At 38.0% G+C, this 25,833-nt stretch overlaps 1 protein-coding gene across 2 annotated transcripts; it reads left to right on the top strand.

Moving 5' to 3' along the window:
• On the top strand, window positions 1-22,189 carry BRDT (bromodomain testis associated). 2 transcript variants are annotated; one of them, XM_064719804.1, is made up of 20 exons: window positions 1-73; window positions 2,125-2,366; window positions 2,967-3,104; window positions 3,836-3,965; window positions 4,785-4,966; window positions 6,051-6,422; window positions 7,418-7,546; window positions 7,717-7,905; window positions 9,163-9,350; window positions 9,426-9,715; window positions 9,799-9,912; window positions 11,447-11,572; window positions 12,436-12,503; window positions 13,709-13,871; window positions 14,610-14,722; window positions 15,982-16,123; window positions 17,805-17,878; window positions 19,131-19,348; window positions 20,583-20,742; window positions 21,456-22,189. In XM_064719804.1, exons 2-20 carry the CDS (start codon window positions 2,175-2,177, stop codon window positions 21,522-21,524), a joined length of 3,057 nt encoding a protein of 1,018 aa, XP_064575874.1. In that variant the 5' UTR covers window positions 1-73; window positions 2,125-2,174; the 3' UTR covers window positions 21,525-22,189. The 2 variants fall into 2 exon arrangements, with proteins under 2 accessions (XP_064575874.1, XP_064575875.1); XM_064719805.1 differs by lacking the exon at window positions 9,799-9,912.
• Window positions 22,190-25,833: the final 3,644 nt, after the last annotated feature.

Raw genomic sequence — 25,833 nt, 5'->3', positions numbered from 1 at the left:
GCCTTTTAAAGCTCTTTTCTTCCTTCATCTTTTGGGTGGGAGGAATTGAGTTGTGGCTTTCCCTAAAATTAAGGTAAAAGATATGACTGATCTGCTTTGAGGGTGGAAGTTTAGGTTTGAACTGCCCAAGAGTGGTTGGTGTTTGTTATAGTAATAGCTGTAAGTCAGTGTTTTCTCAGCACCTAATATTTATATAAACTGAGGTTTGTTTGATGTATCCCAAGAGAGATCCTAAACTTACAGAAATGCTGGTTTAGGAGTGTCTTCATGGGATCAGCTGTCCTTTTGAAAGAAGAGATGGTGCTACTTGCCCTAAGAAGGCTGTGCTCTGTTCTGTGTAGTCTTAATATAATTACCTAAGGGAGATTCCAATATTACTTATGAATGTTCAGTGTGATTATTGTCAGTCACTTAAACAAAATCCGTTACAAAGGCTTCAAAGAATGAAATGTTCTTAGTGTGTAGAACCTGGTACACCCTCTGCCTTTGTTCTGTATTTGGTGTATTAATATTTCTCCAAGCTGCTGTTCTTGTACAGTATATGGTGTATACAGGTTTTATACTAAAAGAGAGCTAAAACAAGAGGAAATAGATGCCTTTTCAGCAGGGCCTTTAATGTATGCTTTTAGAGAGCACTGACTAATAGCATATAATCTCTTCTTACCGAGAAAAAAGGAAAAATGATTGATTCTCACAAGATGTGATATTTTGCCAAAAGCCTTGACTTCTCTAGCGATGTAATTCATTGTAAGCTATTTGCTTTTTACTCTTAAACTAAAACCACATTTCTATCAGGTTAGCTGCAATCTTCAAACTGGGTCTTAAGGAAACACTCAAGGCTTCTCTTTTTAAGACTACTTGGCTTTTGGGACCTGACTCAGCAGCTCAAGGACACATGGGGCTGGGAAGGGGTGGTTTGAAAAATATCAAAACACTTACCTGGTTGGAATCTGATCACGCTTTTGCTTCAGTATGCAAACATAAGTTTTATTTTAAGATAGGGAAGTCTTCTGTGACTGGGGAGATGGAGAGGGAGGTAGTAAAGGAGGGAGTGAAAACACAGACTTGTCTGTCTTTAGAAGGTGCAGGCTTAGCTCTCTTGTAAGCAGGGAAGGTAGTTTTCACAACATAAATTAAGGTTTTAAAAGCTAAGCATCTAAGCTGAAGACACTGTTATGTACACAAAACTTCAGTCTCTTGGTCTCCTTGGCACTCTTGATGCCTTTTATTCTAGACTCTACTGTACTAATTTACAAAATGTTCAAGAGATTAGATGCTATATTATGTTCTAGTTTAAGTATTAAATGTTGTTATTTATCTGCTTGTTGCTATAAGATTTTTTTGCTGGGTTTAAACTGTACTCTTTTGCTCCTGCCTTCCATTTCTAGCTTCAGAGCTCTGCATGGAAAAGGTGAACAGCTTGCACTTGATATCATCTAGTGTGGGTTTTTTGGCAGAAAAAAGCAGGCAAAAATGATAGTGTATCCTAATAGTTGAAAATAATGTATGAAGGAGTTGGCTGAGTTGTGAGGCACTTAAAACTACCTCAGAACTTGTCTTCAAATGCTGGCCAGTTATAGGAGAGGCAAATCCTATATGTGTCCAGATCTTTCCCTTCCAAGATAGATATTTTGGTGAAAGGATTAGCACTTAGTGAATGATACTTGGTGATGCAAATAGTACTCACTCTTATTAGCTAAGGTGTAGGCTTCAGGAGCTCAGAACAGGTATGCTTTGAATGCTGAAATAAACAAAAGAAAAGATAAGATGTGTAATCAGCAATATCTGCTGGGATGCTACAGCTGTTGTGAGAGTGGGCCATATCCACTGTTCTGGCAGTGTGCTGGTTCCAGTAGCTATCTATCTTATTATCACCTTTTTCACACCTCATGCAATACTTCCTTGTGGTAGGAAAAGCTGGCTATCAGATTTTTTTAGGAGAAAGCCAGTATGCGTCCCTAGACTCTAGGAATGTCCAAATATGCACTTTAAGACCAATGTCTTGCTCAGAACACAAAGGCATGTCTGTAGGTACAGTCTGGATGCTCTACCATCAGAAGTGAACAGGTAAGCAGCATTAAATCTAGATATCTTCACTGAATGCTTCTGTTTTGTTCCCTTCAGGTTAAATGTGTAATGATATTTGAACAAGTGGATGTGCAAACTCCCTAAAGATGTCTGTTCAAAGCCAGCACTGTGCCATTATTATGAACCCTCCTCCACCAGAGTACATAAATAACAAAAGTAGTGGATGCCAAACAAACCAACTTCAGTACTTACAGAGGGTGGTCATGAGAGCCATGTGGAGACACAACTTTTCCTGGCCGTTTCACCAGCCTGTCGATGCAGCAGCGCTGAATCTGCCTGTAAGAACCATTTTGGAACTGGAGTATTAATATGTAAATTATGTCAATGTTAAAAAGGTTTTTTCTAATGCAACAGATTATGGAAGACTATTTTTGCTATTGAACTGCTGTCACTAATCCAAATCTACAAGAAAAGTGTTTTCTTTCTAGAGAAATGCTGCCAGGGATAAAGTATTTCAACAGCAATTGTGAAAACTTGGCAGCTTCTTTTTGTTAGTGACTGAGACTTTGTTGAAGTTGGGCTTCTTTTTCCTCTATTCTGTAAACTGGAGTGCTGCTTTGAGACAACAAATGAGAAGTGCCTTACTTTTAATAAGTACTACCAGTAGAGCTCTGGAGCCTCTTGAAATCAATATTCTTTGGGACTTAAAATGATATATGTTACATGGAAGAACAAGGAAAAAATACGAAGTGAAGAATTCCTGAACACCTACGTTTTTGGTACCTATGACTATAGGGGAAAGGTTTCCTTTAAATAAAATACTGCTACTAATATAATGCAATTCTCTCTTGCAAATTAGCTTTCATAACTAAATGTGTAAAAATATTCATGTCCTAGTATTAAGATATGTTTGATGACTTATTCTTTCAATACCCCAGGATTATTACACTATCATAAAAAAACCTATGGACTTAGGCACCATAAAAAAGCGACTGGAACACAATTACTACACAAAAGCTGCAGAATGTATTGAAGACTTTAAAACTATGTTCTGGAACTGCTACATGTACAACAAGGTAGGTGGAACACCAACTCTTACCAGTAACTGGTTCTACTGAATGATACAAACAAGTCTAAAACAAGCACATGGTTATAAGAATATGCAGTAAGTTAGTTGACATTTTATTGTTGTTTTCAAACTATTTTCTCTGAAGTGTTGGGGAGGTTTTTTAATCTGGGATTGACTGAGGACGTAAGTGAAGTCTTGCTTGCTGTCCCAGCAACTGAGTGCATAGCTCTTTCTGCACAAGAACTCCATATCCAAAATCTCTGGGGTTTAGCTGCAGAGCTCGTGAACAGCAAGCACTATGTCACTGCTGTACAAGTCCAAGGCTAGCAACCCTGAGCCATGCTCTGTTCCTTCAACAAGTTCAACCTAATGAAGTATAATCATCTCCCTGTGCTTGGATATTTGTTGGCTGTGTCTTGGTATCTTTGAGCTTCAACAGCTTCTTCAGAACACAGGGTTAATAAGGGAGTTGCAGATCTGCCCCCTTGGGCTTTTGCTGAAGAAGCATGCAGAGGTAAAGGAGAATTTTTCAATGGGACAGTAAGAGAAAGAGTATTTCAATGGTGAATTTGCTTTAAAGTGAGTTGCAGGAGCAGGGATGGCAATGATTTAAAGACCTCTCTGGTACTAGGGGCTTTTTTTGATCTGTTGGGGCAGGACTCTCTAGCCTGGTAGTTTTATGAGACAGCTCCCTTTACTGCAGCCTCTTTACTGAATGGTGTTGACCATATTTTGCAGCCAGGTGATGACATTGTGTTTATGGCTGAAGAACTAGAAAAAGTGTTTATGCAGAAAATAGCCCATATGCCACCAGAAGAACGACCAGTGAGTCTCAAGAAAGGAAAGAGAAAAGGGAAGAAAACAGAAGGTAAGGCCTGTATTATATGCTGAATTTGTGATATATTAAGCAAGCAGAACTGGAAACAGAGTATGTTATTTGTCACAGCTCAAGCCTGGAACAGTTTGGGTGTTCTCTACTCTTTCCAGAACAATCAGACAAATAACAATACTGCTATAAGGCTTTAGATTTTTTTTTTTAATTAAAAAAGTTCCTTTTTTTAGAAAAGGACCTGACTTCCAATTCAGAGACTGTCATGCTGCTCAGCATTGTGTTATATAAACTAATAGGTGTGAACATCTGTGGGAAGTAAACAGAGTAACAGCTGACAAAGACATGAATAATCTAATCAGCCAAACCAAATACAGAAAAACATTGGTCTAAATTGTTGTCAGATCTCAGCAGTGGAGATCTGTAGTACTGCTAAGCAATATATGCAGCTATTACCTATGCTTAGGAAACATGAACCTACATGATGCAGTCTGCACTCTTTGCTACTTGGTCTTTGTGTTTGTAGACAACAACTTGATACTTTCCCTGGCAAGAACATTGTTACTATATACAGAAGGTAGTATGATGCCTCTTTAATCTTTGGTCTGAAGTTAACCCACACTGTCTTGAAGCCAAGTAAGGTGTGACTTGGCATGATATTGTAGCTGAGACACTAAAGGTGTGAGCAGAGGAGGATACCAATGTTGTGTAAGTAACAAACACTCTGGTTTGCATTTATTTATGGCATTCCTGTATAGGCTAGTGGTTATGTGGACAGCTGGTCAATTTGACCATGAAAGAAATTAACTGCAACATTTAAGACTTAACTTCTAAAATTTCCTGTATTAAAATAACTAGAAACATGGCAGGCCAACCCTGGGATTTCAAATGAACAAAGCACAAATGAGAAGCAAGCTGAAAGCAGCTTGAAAGCTGAACAGCCTCCAGTGATGACTCAAGAGCGACAGCAAGTTACACTGGCTCCTTTGTCTGCAGCCCAGCTGACTGCTTTAATGCCAGCTGCAGTCCCTATAACAAAAGTAAGTTTCCTCAAATAACTTTCAGAAAGAAAGATACTGAAATTGTTCCTTCAGGCACTTATGGCAAAAGCATAGGAGCCATGCTTATTGCTGTATGTTTATGAAACTTTTGTTATGATACAAGACAGTAAGAGATCTCTATTAGATCTTCAATGTCTCTGCTAAATACCTGGGCCAGTACTAATTCTAGAAGTTAAATGGAAATTGGGATGATTGCTTGGCACATCATTTCTTATAAATGTAGTATTAAAATGTTATTCTCAAAGAAAAAAAATTAAGATGATCCTTCTTGAAGTGTATTACTATATATACTTCTGCGGGCTTCACCTTGAGGATAATTGGTTTTAAACTACTAAAATAAAGATCTAAGTTCTATTTAATAATTTCTCATGCTTTTCTATGTAAATCAAATAGTTGTTTCTTCAAAAATTAACGTTTGCTTAAACACTGTGTAACTAGCCTGAGAGGTGATGTTTGTAGCTCACAAAGCAAATTCTTGTTACTTCAATCTGAGCTGTACGTGAACATCTGAAAAGATTCCTGTATTGACTTAGCTCTGGTTGTGCTCTTCCAATGAGGAACAGGCACTTTTGCCAGTCTCCCCTATAGTGTATATTTACACTTCACTCACATGGAGTCTGAACACTGATGATAAAGCATGCATTATATGGCTTCCAAACCAAATACTGCACAACTTAAAGAAAAAAAAGAGATCAACCATTTAGATAAGGCCCTCAACCAGGCCTAAATTAAATTGCAGTAGTCTACCCCCTTCCTGTGACTGTCAACTTGCAGGTAATTTCATAACCTGCCAGCTTCCTGGAATCTTCCCAAATGGCTAAAATCTGACCACAACCTGGCCTGCAGTACATCTGCTTCTTTCCTTTGCATTTAAAATGGAGTTTGGTGTGCTAGTCTTGTAATACCTTGTTGGTTTTTAGTCTAAGCTTGTGGATTTGCTGAATTCTGCTCAATAGCTGTACAAGTTCTGACACTTTTTTTGGGCTATCCACACAAATGAATTTTCTAAAACTGACCATTCTCTTCCTGTTCTGGACACTTGAATATTTTTTTCTTTTCTTAGGCAAAAAAAGGTGTGAAAAGGAAGGCTGACACTACAACTCCTACTACTTCAATAGTCACAGCAAGTGGTCAATCTTCTGCAATGCTTAGTGAAAGAAAAGCTGTTAAAGCATGTAGAGGTGAAAATGAATGTATGGTAACAAATAAATTTCTGAAGCAATCCTTTTCAGATTCTCAACAGCCACCTGGAATTGTTAAAAAGATTCACTTGTCAGGACAACTAAAACATTGTAATGCAATACTTAAAGAAATGTTTTCAAAGAAACATGCAGCATATGCATGGCCTTTCATAAAACCTGTAGATGCAGCATCTTTCTCCACTGGGGTGAACCAAGCCGTTGCCAAATGTCCCACAGACCTGTGTGCCATTAAAGTAAGTATGTTTCTGGGGAAATTAGGCTATTTGTGTAATTACAAGGTTTTAAATGTGTTAGCTGAAAAGGTGTCATGAAAGCTGCTTTTTCTGTGAAAGACACAACAGGCCTAGAAGCCAGATGCATTTCTGTTTCTCAAACTTAGCCAAAGTCACTAAAAGTCTTCTGAGTCTCATTGTGACACATAGTGGCTAATCTACCTAATTGCTGAAAAAGCTAATATAAAAGTAGTGAGGGAATTCTGATCTCCATGAAGCCCTTCCAAGCATGCTACATGTTAAATATCTGTCTGTACAAACAGTGCTGTTACTAATGCCCTATAAAACAAAATGAAATTCTGTCAAGTCCTCCTTTTCCCTCAATCTCAATGTTCTTTAGGTGCCCGAGAACTTCTACACTGGATGTTTATATAACACGTTTCACCTTTTTAGTGGGAAGCAACCATTCTAGATGGAGATATGTGGAGAGCTCTCTGTGGATGCTGAGTGTATTTGTATGGGGTAAAATATTTAGCCCAGTGAAGCAACACTTTTTGGGGAATGTTCAATTTTAATAGCTTACAGAATTATCTTGAAAGCTGACTTGCACAATACAAGGGTTTCCCAGTTTCTAGTCCATTTGTTTGATTCCAGCTATTATGGAATAAGCTTCATGTAAATACCATGCATAGAATCAAAAACAGATGCTGAGTTCAGAACCAAATAAAACCACCCAAACATTGTTGTCTTGACCAAGTGCTGAAACTAGTTCTACAAAGTCTTTCAGCAATTACAATTAAATCTGCTTAAAAGAGGGGAAAAAAATCTCTTACTTTGTTAAAGAGACAATGTTGAAATGAGATGCAGGTATTTCCATAACATTTTTTTATAATATTTACTGTCTTAATACAAGCTGAACCTGAATATATATGTTAAAATTCTTGTTCCTCCTTTGTTTCTGCTAGTTCATGGAGATACTGTATACTAAGTGTGCCTTTAATTTTCTTTTCCTCTAGAAGAAAATGGATAACTTGGAATATAATGATATACAAGAATTTGCTACAGATGTTAGATTGATGTTCATGAACTGTTACAAACGTAATTCTTCAGACCATGAAATAGTTGCTATGGCAAGAAAACTTCAGGTGAGTTATCTGTTAAGTCAGACTTGAAACGGAATAGTTCATCTCATGCCCTGATGTAGAATCTACTAATATTACTGAACTACTGTGTCACTGTGTAGTTCTGCAAATAGTAGCTGCATAACACTTTCAAAAATCTGAAAAATATGCTGTTCCCAAACCTAACTCTTCAGGATGTTTTTGAAATGCACTTTGCTAAAATTCCTGATGAAGCTGTTGCGAGTGATGATCTGCCACAGCCTGTGAGAGAAATGACAGAAGCTTATTCCAGTGAAAGCAGTAATGAAAACTCTTCAGAAGAAAAATCATCCGAAGATTCTGAAGAGGAGAGAAAAGTGAACCTCAAAAAGCTTCAGGAGCAAGTAAGCATTATTACTTATTGTGTGTGACTTAAGATCTCTCTAGTAATGCCACTTTCAATGGTCTATTCCAAGACTTAGCAACAAAAATCAGTTTTCAAAAGGTTCTATTAACTTGTATTTTTAATAGAGAATTTTAGTCCCATTTGGAAGCACTGCCAAATGTTAAGTGAATAGCGCCTCAACAAATACCAAGTGAGCAACAGTTCTACTACTCTTGCCTACCACTTCTTCAGAGGAATCTCAAACTTCTTAAAAAATAAAAGTGTGTTCGTGTGATATGGGAGCCTCCAGGCACTCGACATGTAGCTTAGTGGCATATTCTTCCAACAGGGTCATTTCTTTTACATGGTCAAAAAGCATTGTTCCTTCCCTCGGTCTCTTTTGAGCCATACAAAAGCAAGTTGTTAATTTCTTCTTCAGAGAGCTCAGTATGAGAGAGAAAAGAAGGTATCTCATGCTAACCAGTGAAGCAAAGCCATGCTTCATATTAGGAGTGGGATGGGTGTTACTTCTGCTTGAACATAGTTTTTAACCTGTTGCTGCTGTATCTATAAACTCTGGGGAAGATTAGCATTTGTTCTGTTAATGAAATGAGGGACAGTTTTCAGTCCTTGACAGATTAGCATCAATTTATGAATGTAGGCAGAAGGATGAACTTAAGCGTACAAGCCAGCCTTTACAGTAGTGAGGTATTTCAAAGATTTCTAATTTCATCATCTGACCGTCTTCTAATTCCTGAGGTTTAACCCAAGGTGTGTTAAACTCTTCTCTGAAATTCTTAGCATTTCTCAACTAGCCACTTTATATTGCAAAATGAGATGCATGAGCCCAGTCCCACTTGCTTAATTCAGCAATGCTGTAGAAATATAACCTAGTAAGGCATTTATGTGCATCCCAAATCCCTGAAATTAGAGAGGCTGTTGGAAACCCCTGCAGGGATTTTTTTTTTTCTGTTTTTGGGGGAGGTGGGGGGGTGTGTTTGTGTTTTCCTGACAGAATGCTAAAAGCACATGCTGTTAGAAATGTTTGCATAAAATAAACAGTCCTGTATCTTCTAGATAGATAATCTGTGACTGAGACACAATATAGTAAAATGTTGGGAAAATAAATCTCACTTGGAAAGCAGACATCCTATTAATATCCATTCAGCTGCCACTAATTTCCTGTGATATTCAGGACCAGTTTATTGTTCCTCCTACATTGCCCAAGGTTATCAACATTCTGTGGGTTTTCTTGTTTTCTTTTTTGTTTTGATAGCTTAAAGTTCTTCACCAGCAGTTGTGGGTTTTGACCAAAGCATGCTTATCTAGACCAGGAAAGAAAAAAGGGAAGGCTAAAAGTGAGAAAAGAAAGAACAAGGAAAAAGCTGAAATGAAAAGCTTGATTCAAAAGAAGAAAAATCTGAAATACATGAAGAAATCTAAGAGAAAGCTCTCTTTAAACATGTAAGTGTGGGGAACTTGTGTGGGTGTCAGATTATTTTAAACTGCTGTTACTGCAGTACACTTTTTTTCCTGCAGTCAATCAAAGAACACCATGCAGCAGGTCTTGTTGGCACATAAGTCAGAAGATGAAGATGGTGCCAAACCTATGAATTATGATGAAAAACGGCAGTTGAGTTTGGACATAAATAAACTCCCTGGAGACAAGCTTGGGAAAGTAGTCCATATAATACAGTCAAGAGAACCTGCACTGAGGAACTCTAATCCTGATGAGATAGAAATAGACTTTGAAACTTTAAATGCTTCAACACTCAGAGAACTAGAGAGATATGTAGCAACCTGTTTGAGGAAGAAACAAAGAATGCAGGGTATGTAGCATAAATGATTTTTTAAAAACCCATTAGATTTGTTTTCTGTTTTTCTTTCATGTTAACTTCTGTTTCACATGCAGCTAAAAACCCAACAAAGTCAAAAGAAGAACTTAATTTTGAGAGGAAACAAGAGTTAGAGAAGAGACTACTGGATGTCAATGGTCAACTAAACCCAAAGAGAGAGAGCTTCAAGAGTAATGTGGCTCTTACTTTTATTCATTTGCAATGGAAATAGCTTAAAGTGGAATTCTTCCCTTGGGCTTTAGTCGTTTTAGGTATCTGGAGATTGTCTCCTCACAATAGGTGGGGTCTTAAGCTTCCCACTGATAGTCTCAAGATTCTTTCTATGTCGAGTGAGCTGGAGTCACAGCAGCAAATTTGGTCAGTTATTTTCCTGTCTAAAACAGTTTCCCTATTCCTGCACCTAATACTTTATTACAAGTGAAGATGGTAACAGTTTCAGAAATTAAGGGGCACTGAAAAATTCCCCTATGCTAATATATGAAAACAGGGGGCGATGTGGAGGGTCTATTTGTTTGCAATTAACTTTCTGTGGTTTAGAGAAAAACAAGAATAACCAATTCTAGTAATACTTGTTATATGGCAGTGTCATATACCAGTTTTGTCATGCTAACAAAACTGGTATATCAGTGACAGGTGTGCTGTGTTATCTTAGACTTAAGAAAGTGTCCTAGGAGAAAAATTCAGTTTTTCAGGCAATAATGCATTTCAAGATCAAAGCCAGAAATTCAGTGCATACTTGAGCTGTACACTTACTGGTGGTTCTCATCAGGGGCTGAGAATGGATCAATGCAGCTGATGCTGCTATTATAAGTCAAGCTGTTCCTCATTAAAATAGTGAGTGCTGTTATTGCCCTCCACTGGATATCTATTTAGCTCCTATGTAAAATCAGCTGACATGATAGAAGCAGCTCTGGAAGACACAGGGACATGTGTATCCAGCATTAACTCAGTCAAGCCTTCCCGTCTGGTATGCATAATGGCTTGAAAATATCCTACAAAGAAAATCTTAAGGAGCTGAAATAATTATTAACAATATGTTGTGAGGACAGCAAAGAAGCTGCCTAGGAAATTTTTACAACTGGTATCTGGCTTGTTTACAAGAGCTAAATCTGGACTTGTGTCCAGGGAAACAGGTATCCATGTAACTTCTCATTTTTGAAGCTTCCACAGAGAAAAAACTTTGAAAAAGGTTTGACTCCAAAATCATTGTAAGCTAAGTTAAATCAACCCTGCAGATGCAAAATAGTCAGATGGTGGGGAGGTGGCAAAAGATGGCAATTTTGGGAGTGCATATGGCTAGGGAAGGAAGAGCTGGCTGTAGATAAAGAACTCTGCAGGCAAGTCTGGCAGCAGCAACGTGCACACAAACAGGCTCTTGACCACAGCAAAGATTATGGGGAAAAATTGCGTGAATTGTGTCTTAAGTCTACTGTTTCAATTTGCTTCAGAATTGTAAACTGTGATTGCAGCTTCTCCTTGGGTATTTCATTCATTCAAGTAGCTTGCTGCTGGTAAATCCCACTCCTATAGTCTCTAGAGGGAAGTCTTTGTTTTCAAGTCCACTGCTAAATGGACTGTAGACAAGGAAGTGAAATAAAATGAACTCTTGCATGGGAGAATAGACCTAGCAAGGTTGATCACTGTCTTGTATAGGAAAAATGCTCTATTGCAGGTTGTTCTGAATTCTTTCTTTTTCTCCTGCAGTTGAAAACAATGCTGAGTCAAGTACTGGGCCAAGCAGACTGAGTGACAGCAGCAGCAGCTCCTCAGATTCTGGTAGCAGCTCTAGCAGTGATTCTAGCTCCTCAGATAGCAGTGACTCTGAATCAGGTTAGAAAGTTTATTTTTGTGTTTGTGTAGGCAAAATATCTTCTCTCTTAGCATCTACTGTTCCCCATGCTTACCAAGGATTTTAGTAATTTTTGGTTTGGTTCACTCCATTTTGAAGGCTTAATTCCAATGCTATGAAATGAAATTAATGCCTTAATACTGTGATCCCAGGGAACATGAGACAACCAAACCCCCAGTACATCCATTCAACTTACCAGTGAAAATCTATAGGGACCAAAATAAGCTAGCAAAATTCTGTGTATCTACTCTGGAAGCTTGACAATAGAGCTATAGCTTACTCATGTAGCTTTGATCCCTTTTTGAAAGTGTGATTCACTTTATTTTCATCTTCTGGTCTGCACATGAAGGGTGACCTGAGCAACAAAAGTGCCTACAGCATTAACTGTAGAGGCACAATCCACCCTGGTGCTTAAAATGTTTCAAGTTTGTTCAGCATCAGAACACTGAACGATGTTTCTCTGTACACAGAACTCTTTAGTTTTCTAGGACAGAATATATCTGCCAAACTGGAGCTCTGCAGTGTAGATCTCCATATGAGATACAGGGTGAGATGAATGCTCAACCCTCTGCAGTGTGGGGGGGAGCAAACACAGGGAATCAATGGCAATGGAGACCTTGGTCCTGCAGAAATCTGTGGTCTCTTCTTATATCTGGGAGAAATTCTCTAAACACATCAAGCTCAAGTCAAAGTATTCAAGATAAGAATGTTCCATTCACTGTGAGGCTGACTCTAGGTACAACTGCAACTCACACCTTCTGTGTGTGAACAATGAAACATATGTGAATGACTGATTTGGTTTTTTTCTATCCCCCTTTTTCTGCCCACCTCACTGTATTTACAGTTACAGAAACGTGTTCAAAACAGACTGGAACCAGGCAAAAATGTCCAGCTTCTATGGAAAAATATAAGGTAAATCTGCCTGGAATGGATATAATGATTTTCCCCTAAACAAATAACAAAGTTATTATACAAATAACTTTAAAGTTATTTTTGTAACATACAATAGTAATAGAAATGATGCAGTTTCATCGGGAAATAATGAATATGGCTTGAATGCTATTTGTTCTGTAGGACCGATTGATATGAAGATGTCCCATGAGCTGTTTTTAAAATACCTTATGCATCTGTATAGGAACAGATATACTGGGAGGCTTTTATCTTTTATTATCATTGTGGTGATTGTGTTTGATGAAGAAGAGCAGAATGCTGCATGTATCCCACCCACCCCCAAAAAGGGCAAATAGTCCCCAAATGGATCTCTGAGTATAGAATTGACCTAACAAACAGTGTAATGTTTTTAAATCTATTAATACCCTCACCTCTATGCCTGAAAAGAAATACATTGTACCCTTATTTTCAGGATACTTTAATGTTGTTTATTGTTATGGTATTATTGGAACCAACAGCAGTTTTATCTAGAAATAATTCTTAATGCCTCTTAGATTGAATTGCTCTATTTCTGTATTATACAATGGGTATTATTTCTTGTCAAGGTTAGCTGCCTTTAAGAATTTCCCTTGAAGCAACCAGAGAAAGAGACCTTGATTTTCAAAGCAAAATCACAGCCAAACCTTCATTCTTCTTGCAATAGACTGACTTTCCCTTAAAGTACAGGAAACTAGGCTGCAAATTTATTATTCAGCTGCTCCTTCTGCATCTTCATAAGCAAAGATTCAGAGAACGAATTATGCAACACTCTCTTTTTGCTTAAGAGCTTCAGCCTCTGCAGTGACAGAATGACAGCAATGAACTGGAGAAAACAGGATCCAGGAAATGAGCTTCAGCTTGGTCAGTTGTAACAGCCCCTTACTGACCTCCTGAGTAGCAACAAACATCATACTTGAAATCCTCACATTACATTTTGTTCTCAGGGGTTTTCTGTATCTGTCAGACCAAGGCAGCGAGTGCACTTTACCTCATGGCTTTTTGTCATCTAAATGCTTAGAAAATGATGGATCACTATCACAATACAGGGGGTACTGAATCTGATAAACAGTGGAAAGTGGAAACTACTGATAAGTAGTGGTGGGAAAAGAGGATCAGATAACTATTTTAAAAATGTGGCTGTATTAACGACTGCAGTTTCTTTATAGAGAATACCACTTTGTTTACAGAGGACATCCTGCAATGCTGGTCTGCAAGCACAGCCCTCCTCTCTCACTAGCAGCTTACAAATTCATGGATCATCTGAACTGCAGCAGCAACCTCCCAATGCACTGCAAGTGCTTCAGTGCAGATCACTTAATCCATCAGAACAAAACACTCAGACTCTCTCAGGTAATACTTTTATGCAGTATTTGACTGCTGAGGAAAGAAGGGTTGTCAGGATGCCTGTATTACCAAACAAGCTTATCTTGGAATTTTGGAGGTTAGCAAGTGGATAACTGAAAAAGTTCTTGCAGAGTATGGATTACCAAAGAGCACGATGGAAATTAAAGTATGGGAACACTAAGGATTGGCTATGGGTTTCAGGTTAGTGGGACACTTGTGGTGGGGCAAAGTAGTATTAAAAACAGGAAGTGTTCGTGCTTCCTTCCTATGAGATGGAAAAGGATATCTTAATGAACTTGGAGTAACAGAAGTCTTGAACACCTTGAGGCAGGATTAGAGGCTTAAACCCCTGCCCTCCACACAAGTTCATGTCTGAATGCTTACTTGCTGAATGGAAGGCTTGGTGCCACAGGTCCTCTGAACAGAGTGTTGTTGTCTGGACACATCAGATACATGAAGTTGCTTAGGAACTTGATCCAAGGAGCTATTTTCCCTCCCTCATTTAAAAAAGTCTAATAATGTCAGACACTACTAAGATTTTTGGTAGAAGACGGCATGAACTGGTAGCTGATTAACTGAGAAATCAATTAAAAACTAATTAAAAATAACTCTCTTAAATCACGTGGCTAGAATACATATCTCAATACTGAGTTACTCCACAGATCTAAACAGCGACCTAATTTTGAGATGTAGGACTGCATTTTACATGACTGGGGAAAAAATCATACCCTACTTCTTTCTCAGGTAAAATCTCAGCTGTACCTGCTCTGTGTGATGCTCCAGACCAGCAAACTCCTCAGAGCACTCCAAAGACAAATGAGTCTTCTGTCACCCACTCCAGAAATGTTTTTCCAGAGGTGAATACGTGCTTCTCTCCAATGAATTAATTTCAAACAGCATCTGTAAAGCATGTTCTTACCCTTGAAGTAAGATGTAATACAGTACTTCAGGCTTGAATTTGATGCAATGAAGGCCATTTAAGGGTTACAACAAAAGTTTTCTGAAACCCCAGTAAAAAAGTAATTCTTATCCTTTAACAGGGCATTACTTCATTGCCTATTGGCTGTAAAGGAAAGTTTGGCTGATCACATAGTGTACTATAAAGCTTATTTTATTTCTTTTCAGGGCTATAGCTTAAACTTAAGTAACCCTTGCACACTTACAGGTTAAAAGTCCACCCTGTAAACCAAAATCTTTACAAAAGAGGGAGATTATAATATATGTGTTGGTTTTGTAGAAATATCAATTTCACAAACTCAGCAATACTGAGGCTCTACTGGGGAAGTGTGTTGCCTTTCATACCTTTTCCTAAAGCTGTGGAAACTGAGGCTTTCAGGATCTAGATGAGGTTGTAAAATATTTAATGATTGTTGAGTTCTGTCTTAATATGTTCGTGGAGAGTATTCTGGTTAGAAGGGCCTCTGTGGAGCAAAGGAAGTTATTGATGTTACTGCAGCATGATCACTTCCATCCTATGATGATTAATAATCCTTCTGAACATGGTTGGAAATTCAGTTGCTTTAATCAGGCTGTAATAGCATTATTTTTGGCAATGGATAGAAACTGCCTCTTGAATCTATGAGCCCAGGAATGTGTCCTGCAAGTAAGGATGAAAAGCGGCTCTCACCTTCCTTTTGGTGAACACTGTCCATGGTAGCAGGTAATGCAAATTGACTCAGTTTTGTGCAGCACTGTTCTCAGTTCAAGGGATTACTACACAGAGTAATCTTGCACAGAGTAAAAATACCAAAGATCACAGTCACCCTTTGCCCTGAGCCACAAGCTAGAGTGCAGCAACTGCCTTTAAGACAACTTTATTCTGCTGTACCATGTTAAGGGTTAAAGATCTTGTATGAGTTTCTCATGCTCTACCCACTCCATCACTTGGGATTGCTGAGCTGTGCATATTCTAAATCTGAAGTCTTGATTTATGAACTTGCTTTGTTTACCATGAGTGAAATCTATTTCTTCCTTGGTGTTTACAGAAGCTAGAGCTGCAAGAATTTACTGCTCTAAGCTTCTAAACCTTTAATCCTGATGCTGTACAATAAGAATCCTCATATGCTAAACACAAGTAATATAAAGGATGTATTTTCAAGTCTAGCTTCTCTTCTAGGTGTCCAACACCATTTTCCAAGTTGACAGTGCTGACTGGAGTAAACAAGCTGAGCAAACAAGACATCTAGACAAATCAAATAAACTGCAAAACAAGACCAGCATGAGAACTGCTGATTTAATATCTATAAGTCGAGAACAAAGTATGTAATGTCATAATAAAAACTGTAGCTATTATCAGTGTTGCAAAGTTAAAAATGCACAAGAAACTAGTTTAAAGATACCTTGTATATTATTCACTTTGCAGGATAATGGTTGGGTATGCAGTTTTCCCTTTCTCTTCCTTTTTTTATTTGCTGCTTAAAAACAAAAAAAAGAGAGTGAAATTAAACTGATGTTTGGTTCTTGTTCTGTGTTAAAATATATAAAGAAAATTACTTTTTGATTTAAGAATGTGGCACTAGGGATACATAAACCAGTAAACCATGAAGTCTGAGAATTGATGATTCAATCTGTTGAACTTCACTGGCTTCTGAAATGTCTTCTGCTGAAGTTTCATGGACCTCTTTTCCCAGAGCACTTTGTGTGTATTTTGAGTTATCTTTGGCTCTTAGTGACAAGGATCTGTCAGCAAATCACTGTCAAAGAGGCTTTCACTATGGAATAAACTTGCAATTATTACAAGAACACTGGCCCTCTGAAAGCTGCATTCTATACTTCATATTTCCAACTAAAGAATTGACTGAACATCCATGCTCTGTGTGTACAGTATTGCCAGACATGATTGTTTTGGTTTCTCCTTTACTCTTTGCCCTCTAGAACACCTAGAGAAGAAGGGAAGAAACTTCTGAAAACTTGATGAAATTAAAAAGCAGAGCCTGTTCACTGATGAGTTCTTATTTTTGGCAAAGAATAATGCTAAGCAGTCACAGTGTATTAAAGCAATTCTAAAAATGGAGATTTGATTCTCCATGAATTTCTATTAATTTTAGGGTCTTAAGACACCAAGCCATACATCTACTGCCCCCTTTTGCTTAGACTTGCAGCAGCTGGAATTGGTACATGGCCTCAGCTAAGATTTCTGCTAACAAAGTTTTGTGGCTCTGAGGTTTTTCTGAAAACCCCTTTAATGACAAACTGGCTGAGGGTTTGATACTTTGAATCCAGCATTTATTTGCATAATTTTAAAAAGTGTTACCCGAAGTTTTTTTATTAAGCATTTACTTAAATAATGAAACATCTCAAACTACACTAGAGGATTGCTGCTGAATGAGATAAAATGTGTTGTTAATCTCTGGTTTGAAAATAGTGTTTGGGGTTTTTTTCCCCTCAAATAATAAAAAAGTAACAGGATGAAGTACTTGTATATGGGTAGGCTGCTGGAAATGTGAGGACGAGCCCTTGATGGCTGACCTGTCTGCTTTTAAATAAAAGTAAATGGGGCTGAGAAATGAACTCACTATAGGTGAAAGGAGTTTGCATGATCCATCAGGTAACCCAAAATCTGGAATCAAAAGGAAAGAGGGCTGGGTGGGAAGGGGAGGAAGTGACCAAGTGGCAAAGTGTTGTGTTGAGCCTTTCTGACCAAACCTTTAAAGCATTCTGCTGGGACCTCTCCTAGAATTAAGCAGGAGTTCATTTCTCATCTATAGTCGAGCTAGCTATACTTTTTCCTGCCCAAAAGTGGAGAGAAGTGGTCCAGGTCAATTTAAGCTTAGGAAATGTTTGGGAGAATTTCTGTCATTCTGAACCAAATAATAAACTGCACTGTAAGCTTTTTAAGTCAATTCCTGGAAAGACTAAAGATTTATCATTTAAATTTGAGAAAGAATAGTCTATAAAATCAACATGGTCAAAAAAGTCTCTTTTCATTTTTTCCATCAGGTCATTGTACACCCAATGATAAATCTAATGATAAAAACATACCACAGCCAATGTCTGAACTCCTTCCAAGAAAGGTAAGTGATGCTCAAGTTCTGTTTGAGAAGAGGCTGAATGTAGTTACTAGCTTGAATAACTCCCTGACCTAGGTCTTCTCTAAAAATCGGTTCTTTTACAAATAGAATATTTAGTAATCAATAGGTCTTTGTTATTGGTGTAATCTGTATAGATTTATCTCATTTTTAGTGTTAAAACCAAACAAATGACTCTCTTCATTGCAGAAGGTAAAGCATGTAAGATACATGCACACAAATATATAGTCAATACGCCCACGTTGCCTTATTAAAATATGGTTTGTTTCATCTAGTTTTAATATTTAAACAAGGAACTAGTGTTCCTTGATCTAGTTCTGCTATCCAAGTTATTAGTGTGCTTTCCCTAACTGATCCAGTAAAAAAATAAGAGTAGTGTGGAATATAGTCTTGGTACTATTGGAAAACCTGTTCTGAAATAAGACAAAGCACTTTTAATGACTAAAGGTATTTGTGGCAGTTGAGCAAAATTTCTCCTGGCATACAGTAAGTTACCTTAACTGGAAGGACAGAGGGATTTTCTTATCTGCTAAATTCTTCTCTTGTAATCAGCTAATTGAAAACATTAATTCATAGTTACTAATACTAGATCATGTCAACCTCTGGACCTAAAAAGTTTCCTATATCATCTGTGGAGCTAAAATGTTTCTAGGATTTTTCTTTAAGCACTTAGGTTTCAGAAAATTATTAACTAGCATGTTGAATTCAATTCTAAAAATATGTATTTCCTTCATAAGCACATGCTTCCACTAGAAGGAGGATTTCTTAAGAATGCTGGTTTTATTCTGATTTATGCTGTGAAGAAAATGCCACAGGGGAACAAACAAAACCCACAAGCCTAATATAAAACTATTGTTGTGTAAGGACTGTGTATAGAAATTAGATGGACTTCTGTATTAAAACCTTGTGAATGGACCTTGTGCGAACTCAGCCTTGTGAATTCATGTTTTCTGAAATGAAAACGTGGAGAGGTAGACTTAAATAGTCAGAATAGCTACAAAGGCTAATGTTTGTTGGTATATTGCCAAAGACTCTCAAAGTTGATGAGGAAGCACATTAAAATCTGCTCAGATTGCTGCATATGCACTAATATCCTGCCAAAGGAAAAATATTTTGGTGTAGAGATTTCCAGCAGGCCTAGTCAAACACCATTTTGCTAATGTAAGAACTAGGCAGGTAAAGAAGTTGAAGAGTATTTTTTTCCTCTTCTGTGTTTTCCTTTTTCTGATAACTTCAGGATACAGAATTGAAGACTGTAGATTCCTGGGTAAGCCTGTGTAAAACGATGAAGCTTCCAGCTCCAATAAAAGCATCTGCTGAGAGCTTCAATCAGTTCAGGGATGCAGTACTAAAGAGGAGTGGGCAAGTGCAGGAGGCAAAAAGGTCTCTTGGGCATGCTGAGAGGGAGCTGCAAAATCTTCCACAAGAAAACAAAAGATTTGTAACTACTTCTGTGTAAGTATTATTCTGGTTTTTGCCTGTATGATACCGGAGGGCTTAGTTATTCAGGGACAAGGGGTTTGGGTAGGTAATTGCCACATGTCAGATGAAACTGGGGAGCTGTACCATGCTAAGCAAAACTGCACATCCCAAATGCACAGAGCAGCCTTTTCTCTTCAAATCAGTACTATTTCAGCAATCAGAGAAACTTCCCAGGAACTTCCTCCTTTGTTGTTGCTGTTAGTTTGCTTCTGGATTTTTTTTGTTGTTTTCGTTTGGGGTTTTTTGGATGGACAGGAATTTGGTTTTTGTTTGGGTACTAAGGCGAGAGGTTTTGGTCCCCTGGAGCACTCATGACCAGAGTTCACATTTGTCCTATTTTCCTACACCTGTAGCCAGGAATGTCCTCATCTTAGTGCTCTCCCACGGGGACACAGGAAAGTCCCATCTCAGAGAGCATGTTGCTAACATAGCTATACAGGGGTTCCAGTGTGCACCCCTTCATGCAGCAGAATTCTTTGCATTGCTGTAGAAAAGCACCTTCCATAAGCCTCTGCTCCCCTGGCTGTTTGCAGCTCCTGTTTCAGGCAGTGCCCTGAGGTCTGTGGCCATGCTGAGTGGGATAGATGACTGCCTGCTAATTACTGCATTGCAGTAATATCCTGGAGTTTGTTTGCCACCTTTTGGAAACTGTTTGTAATATTCCCCTCTCCGGTAGTCTGCTTTCTTCCCCTTGCCTGTTTCATCCTGTGAAAGATAAATCTGAGCTGGTTCCTAAATTCTCCTACACTTGCACATTGCTGGTTGTATTAGAGTAAGTCAATTCGTTGGATTGTTTTATTTTAACAACCAGGGCATTTGAAGGACTTAAGAGTAAACTCCTCATTCAGAAATTAGTGAAATCTACCTCAAATAACTAACTGAATAGGAAGAAGGTAGAAAAAAACCATCATAGGCCAAGAAAGTAACAGAAAATAAAGCATTTCAAAGCAAGAGTATGTAAATTTTGTGTAGTGTATCTATAAATCCCACATGCATGCAGATTAGAAATGGGACACAGGAAGCATGAACTACTACAGCTCAACAATTGTGTGCACATAACTCTTGTGAAGGGAAATCACTTTGAAACAATGTGAAGGAGACCCTTTAAGTGCTAGGCACTGATTTAAATTATTTGCAGAATTCTATCAGGTTGTTATGAAAAAAAAAAACTTTTCTCCTATACTGATTTCCTCTCCTGTCTTTAAAGGGGCCCTGAAAGCACAAGATCGGATGCCATGGCAGTGCCAGACTGTGAGCTTGAAAAAGAAATGCCTAAGAGTAAACTGCCCGAAGCCCAACAACGTGTTCTTGATCAAGACCGCAACTTGGCTAGAAAAATGGAACAAGAACGCAGGAGGAAGGAAGCAGTAAGTTTCTGACTCTTGCTAAACTATTTTACTTTTCAACTTTACTATAGAATAAACAAATATTACATGAGGCCTTTATTTCAAATGATCTGAATGATTGAGGAGTTACTACCTGAAGAGTTAGTGCAGAAAATGCAATAGGAAACTCAAAGTATGTCTTCAAGTGGCATGATATGGAAAACTATCTGCTTGGTCCTAGTACTCCCATAAGTTTAGAATAATTGCGTGGTAAAAAATTCTGAAGAGGAGTCCCTGCCCTCTAAATAATTTCCAACCTTGAGTGTTGCAATCTGTACATCCTCCTTAATGTGTTACATGTCACAAAAGTGCTAGTTCTACAGTTCTGGTGTGAAATACCACGCCTAAGCCTTTTTAAAGCTAACTGGTTTTACTGGTGACAGTAATTAGTGTTTTCTAATTGCTACCTTTTTTAGATTGAACATTTTTTAAAAATTCATAATGTTGTAGGATGGAATGTAAGTACCAGTGTGAGACCATGCTGGATTCAGGTAAGTTCAACTGAAGCTTTCATCCTTCAGCTCTTTTCTGAGCGCTTCAGCAACACGCACACTCAAACTTGTCATAACAGAGAAGACTCATTCATTTTTGAGAAGATGCTTTATAGTTTTCTCTTAAATCTTTAAGTATTTGACCTGCATAGTATCCATTAATGTCTGACTGCTCTGAAAAGACACTTGTTTGCTTTCTTGCAGACAGCTTGGATAATTGATGTGAATCTGCAGAGAGAGATTATGGCATCTTTCGAAGAATATCTTGACTGAAAGCAGTAGTTTATATAGAACTTAACTTCAAGCTACTAAACCCAGCATAGTTTTGTACTAGTTAGGATCTTAAATATTAAGACCACTTTAAACATCTTCTCTAAAATGCTTTGTATTAAAAGCTTGTTCACTAATACCTGAAGTGTCACAAGGTTTATTTCTTTTCACTGCTGGTTTATAACATGTATTCTGTTCTGCTGAACAGTAGAATGGAGTTGTTCATTTGATTACAGTTTCATCTGTTGTTTATATCTGCTATTACAAAGAATCACTGTACTGTGACACACCTGTACAAAATCTGGGCTGTGACAAAAGGATCTCTCTAAAAGTGGCACTGTCTAAGGGAGGGGGTGTGTAACATTACTTGTAATCACAAAAAAAACTTCCATGAACTCTTTAATTTCATCAGTAAATCTTATCTACTTGCATGTATTTTAAGGTCCAGATGTGTTTAATGTGTTTTATGTTAACATAACATTTAGCTAAGGGTGCAAACATGTTTGCCACATAGTTCTAGTTCTTCTCAGGAAGAAATTATGGCAAACTGGCTCCAGTCTGAAAGATTTTCTGATTGATACAAGATATTATTAGTGTTGAAAAATTTTCTGATAGAAACCAGAATGTGTAGTTTTTACATTCTTGTTAATTATATACAGGTATGGGAAATAAATATGGGACAAACGAAACATTGTTTTATGGAATTATTACCAAAACACAATGTGTATTACGGAAGTGCTGGATGGAAGGGGGGCCCTCTTCAGACAATCTAGTTTAGTAGTCTCCAAACCCTTTTTGTCATGTACCCCATAATTTAAATATCTTAAGCATAGACCCAAGACATGTTTATTTATTAATTTATAAGCTATATACACATTATAAATATTCCACTGTAGTAGTCTATTTTTTACATTACATTATAATATTTTTAATTTCTGTTTTATTTTTAACCTTGTTTATTTATTATTTTATTTTGTAATTTAAAAATTGTATTCAATATTTTATTCCCACACTCCACTTTGGAGACTACTGATCTCATTGAGCCTTCCACTCAAAACTCTCTCCCAATAGAGAACTTCAATTTGTCAAGTTCCTGGATGAAAAGTGAAGGTAACACTGCCAGCTGTGATGAGGTTCTGCCACAGGCAACCAAACTAAGTGCAAAACCTTCTACAAATAACTGAATTTTCAAAGAAGACAATAAATTGCTTCTAAATTCAAAAATGCCAGCTAAAGCATGCTCAAAAATGGTGGCCTAGTCTTTCAGGTAGCAGGCTGATGAGTTAGTGCTAGTTCCAATATATTTATTCAATATTGTCATGGATCTTCAAACTCTGCCATTGCTGGAATGGTATCATTTCATTCAATAGCACAAAGAGTGCGTATGGCAAATGCTCAGATTGGGCCAGCACCCTGTGAAATGTCCAGGGATGTCTTGGCCTGGAGGCATGTTCAAGTTGTACGCTGTTTGGGAGATTTGAGGACTTGGCTAGGACAGGGATTTGGGATGAAAGATGGGTTGTAATGTAAAGTGGTGCTGTTAGGATGTCTTTCATATCCACATCAAAAGTGACCTGCCTTCATTTGTCGTTTATCCATTGTTAAGAGTTATCTGTCCTGCAATAAAGTGCTGCAGTTCACATCCAGGACTCTCTACCTTGCTGTCACTTGGATATACTTTCTCTCTGGGTTAATGCAAGCTCAAGAGCTCTTGCTTTGGAAATAGGAGGTGATACGAGGGAAGGGCAAGAATTCCCTCTGAGCATTTCATCCATTGGATACAGCTATATGGGCATTGTTGGTTTGAACTGCTGCTTTTGTCCCTTCAAAAACTAATTCCAGCTTCCATGACTCTGTACTGTCACAATGGGTCACAACATCAGTGCTGCTAATGCTAATCTGATAAACCCTTTATTTGCAACCTCCAAGTCACTTGGAGAGGATAATCAGTTCCTGTCCCCAGACAGAAGGCTGAATCCTGAAGTAAGGGAGATGGCCTCCAAATGTGAGTAACAAGCCTCTAAGGAGTTTGCCCAAAGCCATGAACATGCTCAAAGATGCAGAAATACCACTTGGGCAAATGATCCCCCTGCAAACAACAAGCTGCTTAAATAAACTGTTAGTTACCTAACAGATAAAAGGTGTACTAAGTTCTGTTACACCATTCATTGACCTTTATCATTTGTGAAAACAGCTGCTTTAATGTGTCACTCACATACTTGTGTCTATGCTAGTAGATTGTGTCTACATATAAATGAAAGGTAAGAGTTATTAGCTTTTAGAAGTTTCTCTGACATTAATAAATGCAATAGGGTAAATTTATTACTATCAACTGTGAGTTGGTCAGGCTGGAGGCAGAGGCAAAAGCAGTGATGTGAAAAGTTGTCCTCTTTTGTCTCTCAGAGAACCAGGATTAGTTGAGCTGACAAAAGATAAACAGGCAGATGGCACCTTATGGAGGGCAAAGCACACTGTCAGAGCACGTAAGACCATCTGCCCTGGGGTTGGTTTGGCTTGGCACCCATTACAACAATAATTTAGAGCAGAAGATGAGAAAATCAAAATGTAAAGACAGAAAAATAATTGTTGAGGCTCTCATTTTTTCTTATTCATATGACAGGTAGAAGATTCTAAACTTTCGTCTCCAAAATCCTGGAAAACATGTGGCAGGTATTTGCCTTGTACAAACACGTTTGTTACACATATGCGGACAGTGTGGTCCTAGAGTACAAAGTGTTCCTAAATAATAGAGAAATTCTACAGCTTCCTTGGAAAACAGGAAAGCTAAGGCAGCACAGGTGGTGCCCAGAAATCCTCCATTAGGGTGTGCAGCAATTTCATTGTGCAAACACTGCCCAGAACTGCTAGGTCACCAGCACTACCTTCCTCCCAGCTCTGATGCCAGATCCATGTCCACTACCTCAAGATGGCTAAATTAGATAGCTCAGATAGCTAAACTCCGTAGCCAAAAGGTTTGTATAATTTAGAAGTTTGACATAACTATTGAGGTAGTTAGTGATGTATAAAATAAAAACAAACTTGGTTCTATTCTTGTGAAAAAATTTGCTCTGCTTCTTTCTTTGCACAAGGACTACTGCATAGCATGGCCAAATACCTTTGTATAATAAGGCACATCATGGTTCCATCCTTATTCCTTCTTGTATTCTAGATGACTACAGGAGTTTTCTGATTGCTTTGCCTAAATCTTTCATCAACATTTCTTTGAAGGCAAGTGAAAGCTTGTGGTCAGATTCAGGATTTCAAATGTGTTTTCCAATTTTTCTTAGGGGATGTTTTACAGTAATTAATTCTCATTAGTGGTTCATTAAGAAATTTGATGGCTACCATAATATAAACAACAGCATTGGGTTTTTTTGCTTCTGCCAAACTTCCTGATTTATCTAACTGGGTCACTGGTTTACTGAGGTGCACTTGAGGGAAAAATTCTGCTGCTGCTTAGTCTGATATTGAGAAGTTGCAAAGGCTTCTTCCCTACAAGAAAGGTCATTAGCACAAAGCCTGATGCATAAGAAATGAGCTGCATGCTAATCCTGGGGTTGGCAGCGTGAGTAATCTGAGCACGAAGGGAAAGCTCAGCTCGGTAGGCATGATTCATGCAATCCTACTGGAGTCTGCAGAGGTCGGTGTCTGAACTGAATCATCTGCATCTGATGTTCCTTCTCTTCTTGCCCAAGAGAAGGAGGGAGCCTTAAACAGCCCTGCACCTCTTTCCCCAGCAGACTGATAAAGCTCCTGACCTCACATTTGTAAGGCTGGTGTTCAGACAAGAAGCAGAGATCATGAACAGTGTTATTCAGCATTGGCAGCTGGTGTAGGTCACTGATATTTCATTTGTGTTATAGAGAACAGCAATCTTGGAGGCTTTTTATAGCTACCTAAAATGTTACCTTTAGTAATAGAAAATAAATTCATATTAGGGCTTAAACTTGTTTAAACTTTTAAAATAATCAATGTGCAGTAACAGGCCATTATTTATAACATTCCTTTCTGCTGTTTTAGTTAATTTCATTTGATTTTTCTAAAAGAGGAAAAATTTTGACCTTATTGAAACCAGCATTAATTCTGTCACTGCCTTCAATGGGCCTAGGATTCAACATCAGAGTCTATATTTGTAAGTCTGAATTTAGAACAAGTAGGAGAAAGCATTTGGTATGTTACAGACAAAAGTCATCTACAAGCTGTGTTCCATGCAGAGTGAAAAATTATATATATTCTGTCTGCATACATGCTTATCCAACTTTTTTAAAACTAGCTCATTGAATCACACATCTTAGAGTTACCAGATGGATGG

Source organism: Zonotrichia leucophrys, chromosome 8, assembly GCF_028769735.1.
Source record: "Zonotrichia leucophrys gambelii isolate GWCS_2022_RI chromosome 8, RI_Zleu_2.0, whole genome shotgun sequence".
In the NCBI taxonomy this organism is placed as follows: Eukaryota; Metazoa; Chordata; class Aves; order Passeriformes; family Passerellidae; genus Zonotrichia; species Zonotrichia leucophrys.
The sequence above is the reverse complement of the archived record's forward strand: the minus strand, read 5'-3'. Positions and strand labels throughout refer to the sequence as shown.

Coding starts and splice junctions, on each gene's coding strand:
- BRDT (XM_064719804.1), top strand. CDS start 2,175: ATGTCTGTTCAAAGCCAGCACTGTGCCATTATTATGAACCCTCCTCCA. Junction 6,423..7,417: donor CAGACCTGTGTGCCATTAAA/GTAAGTATGTTT, acceptor CTTTTCCTCTAG/AAGAAAATGGATAACTTGGA. Junction 9,716..9,798: donor GAAGAAACAAAGAATGCAGG/GTATGTAGCATA, acceptor TTTCACATGCAG/CTAAAAACCCAACAAAGTCA.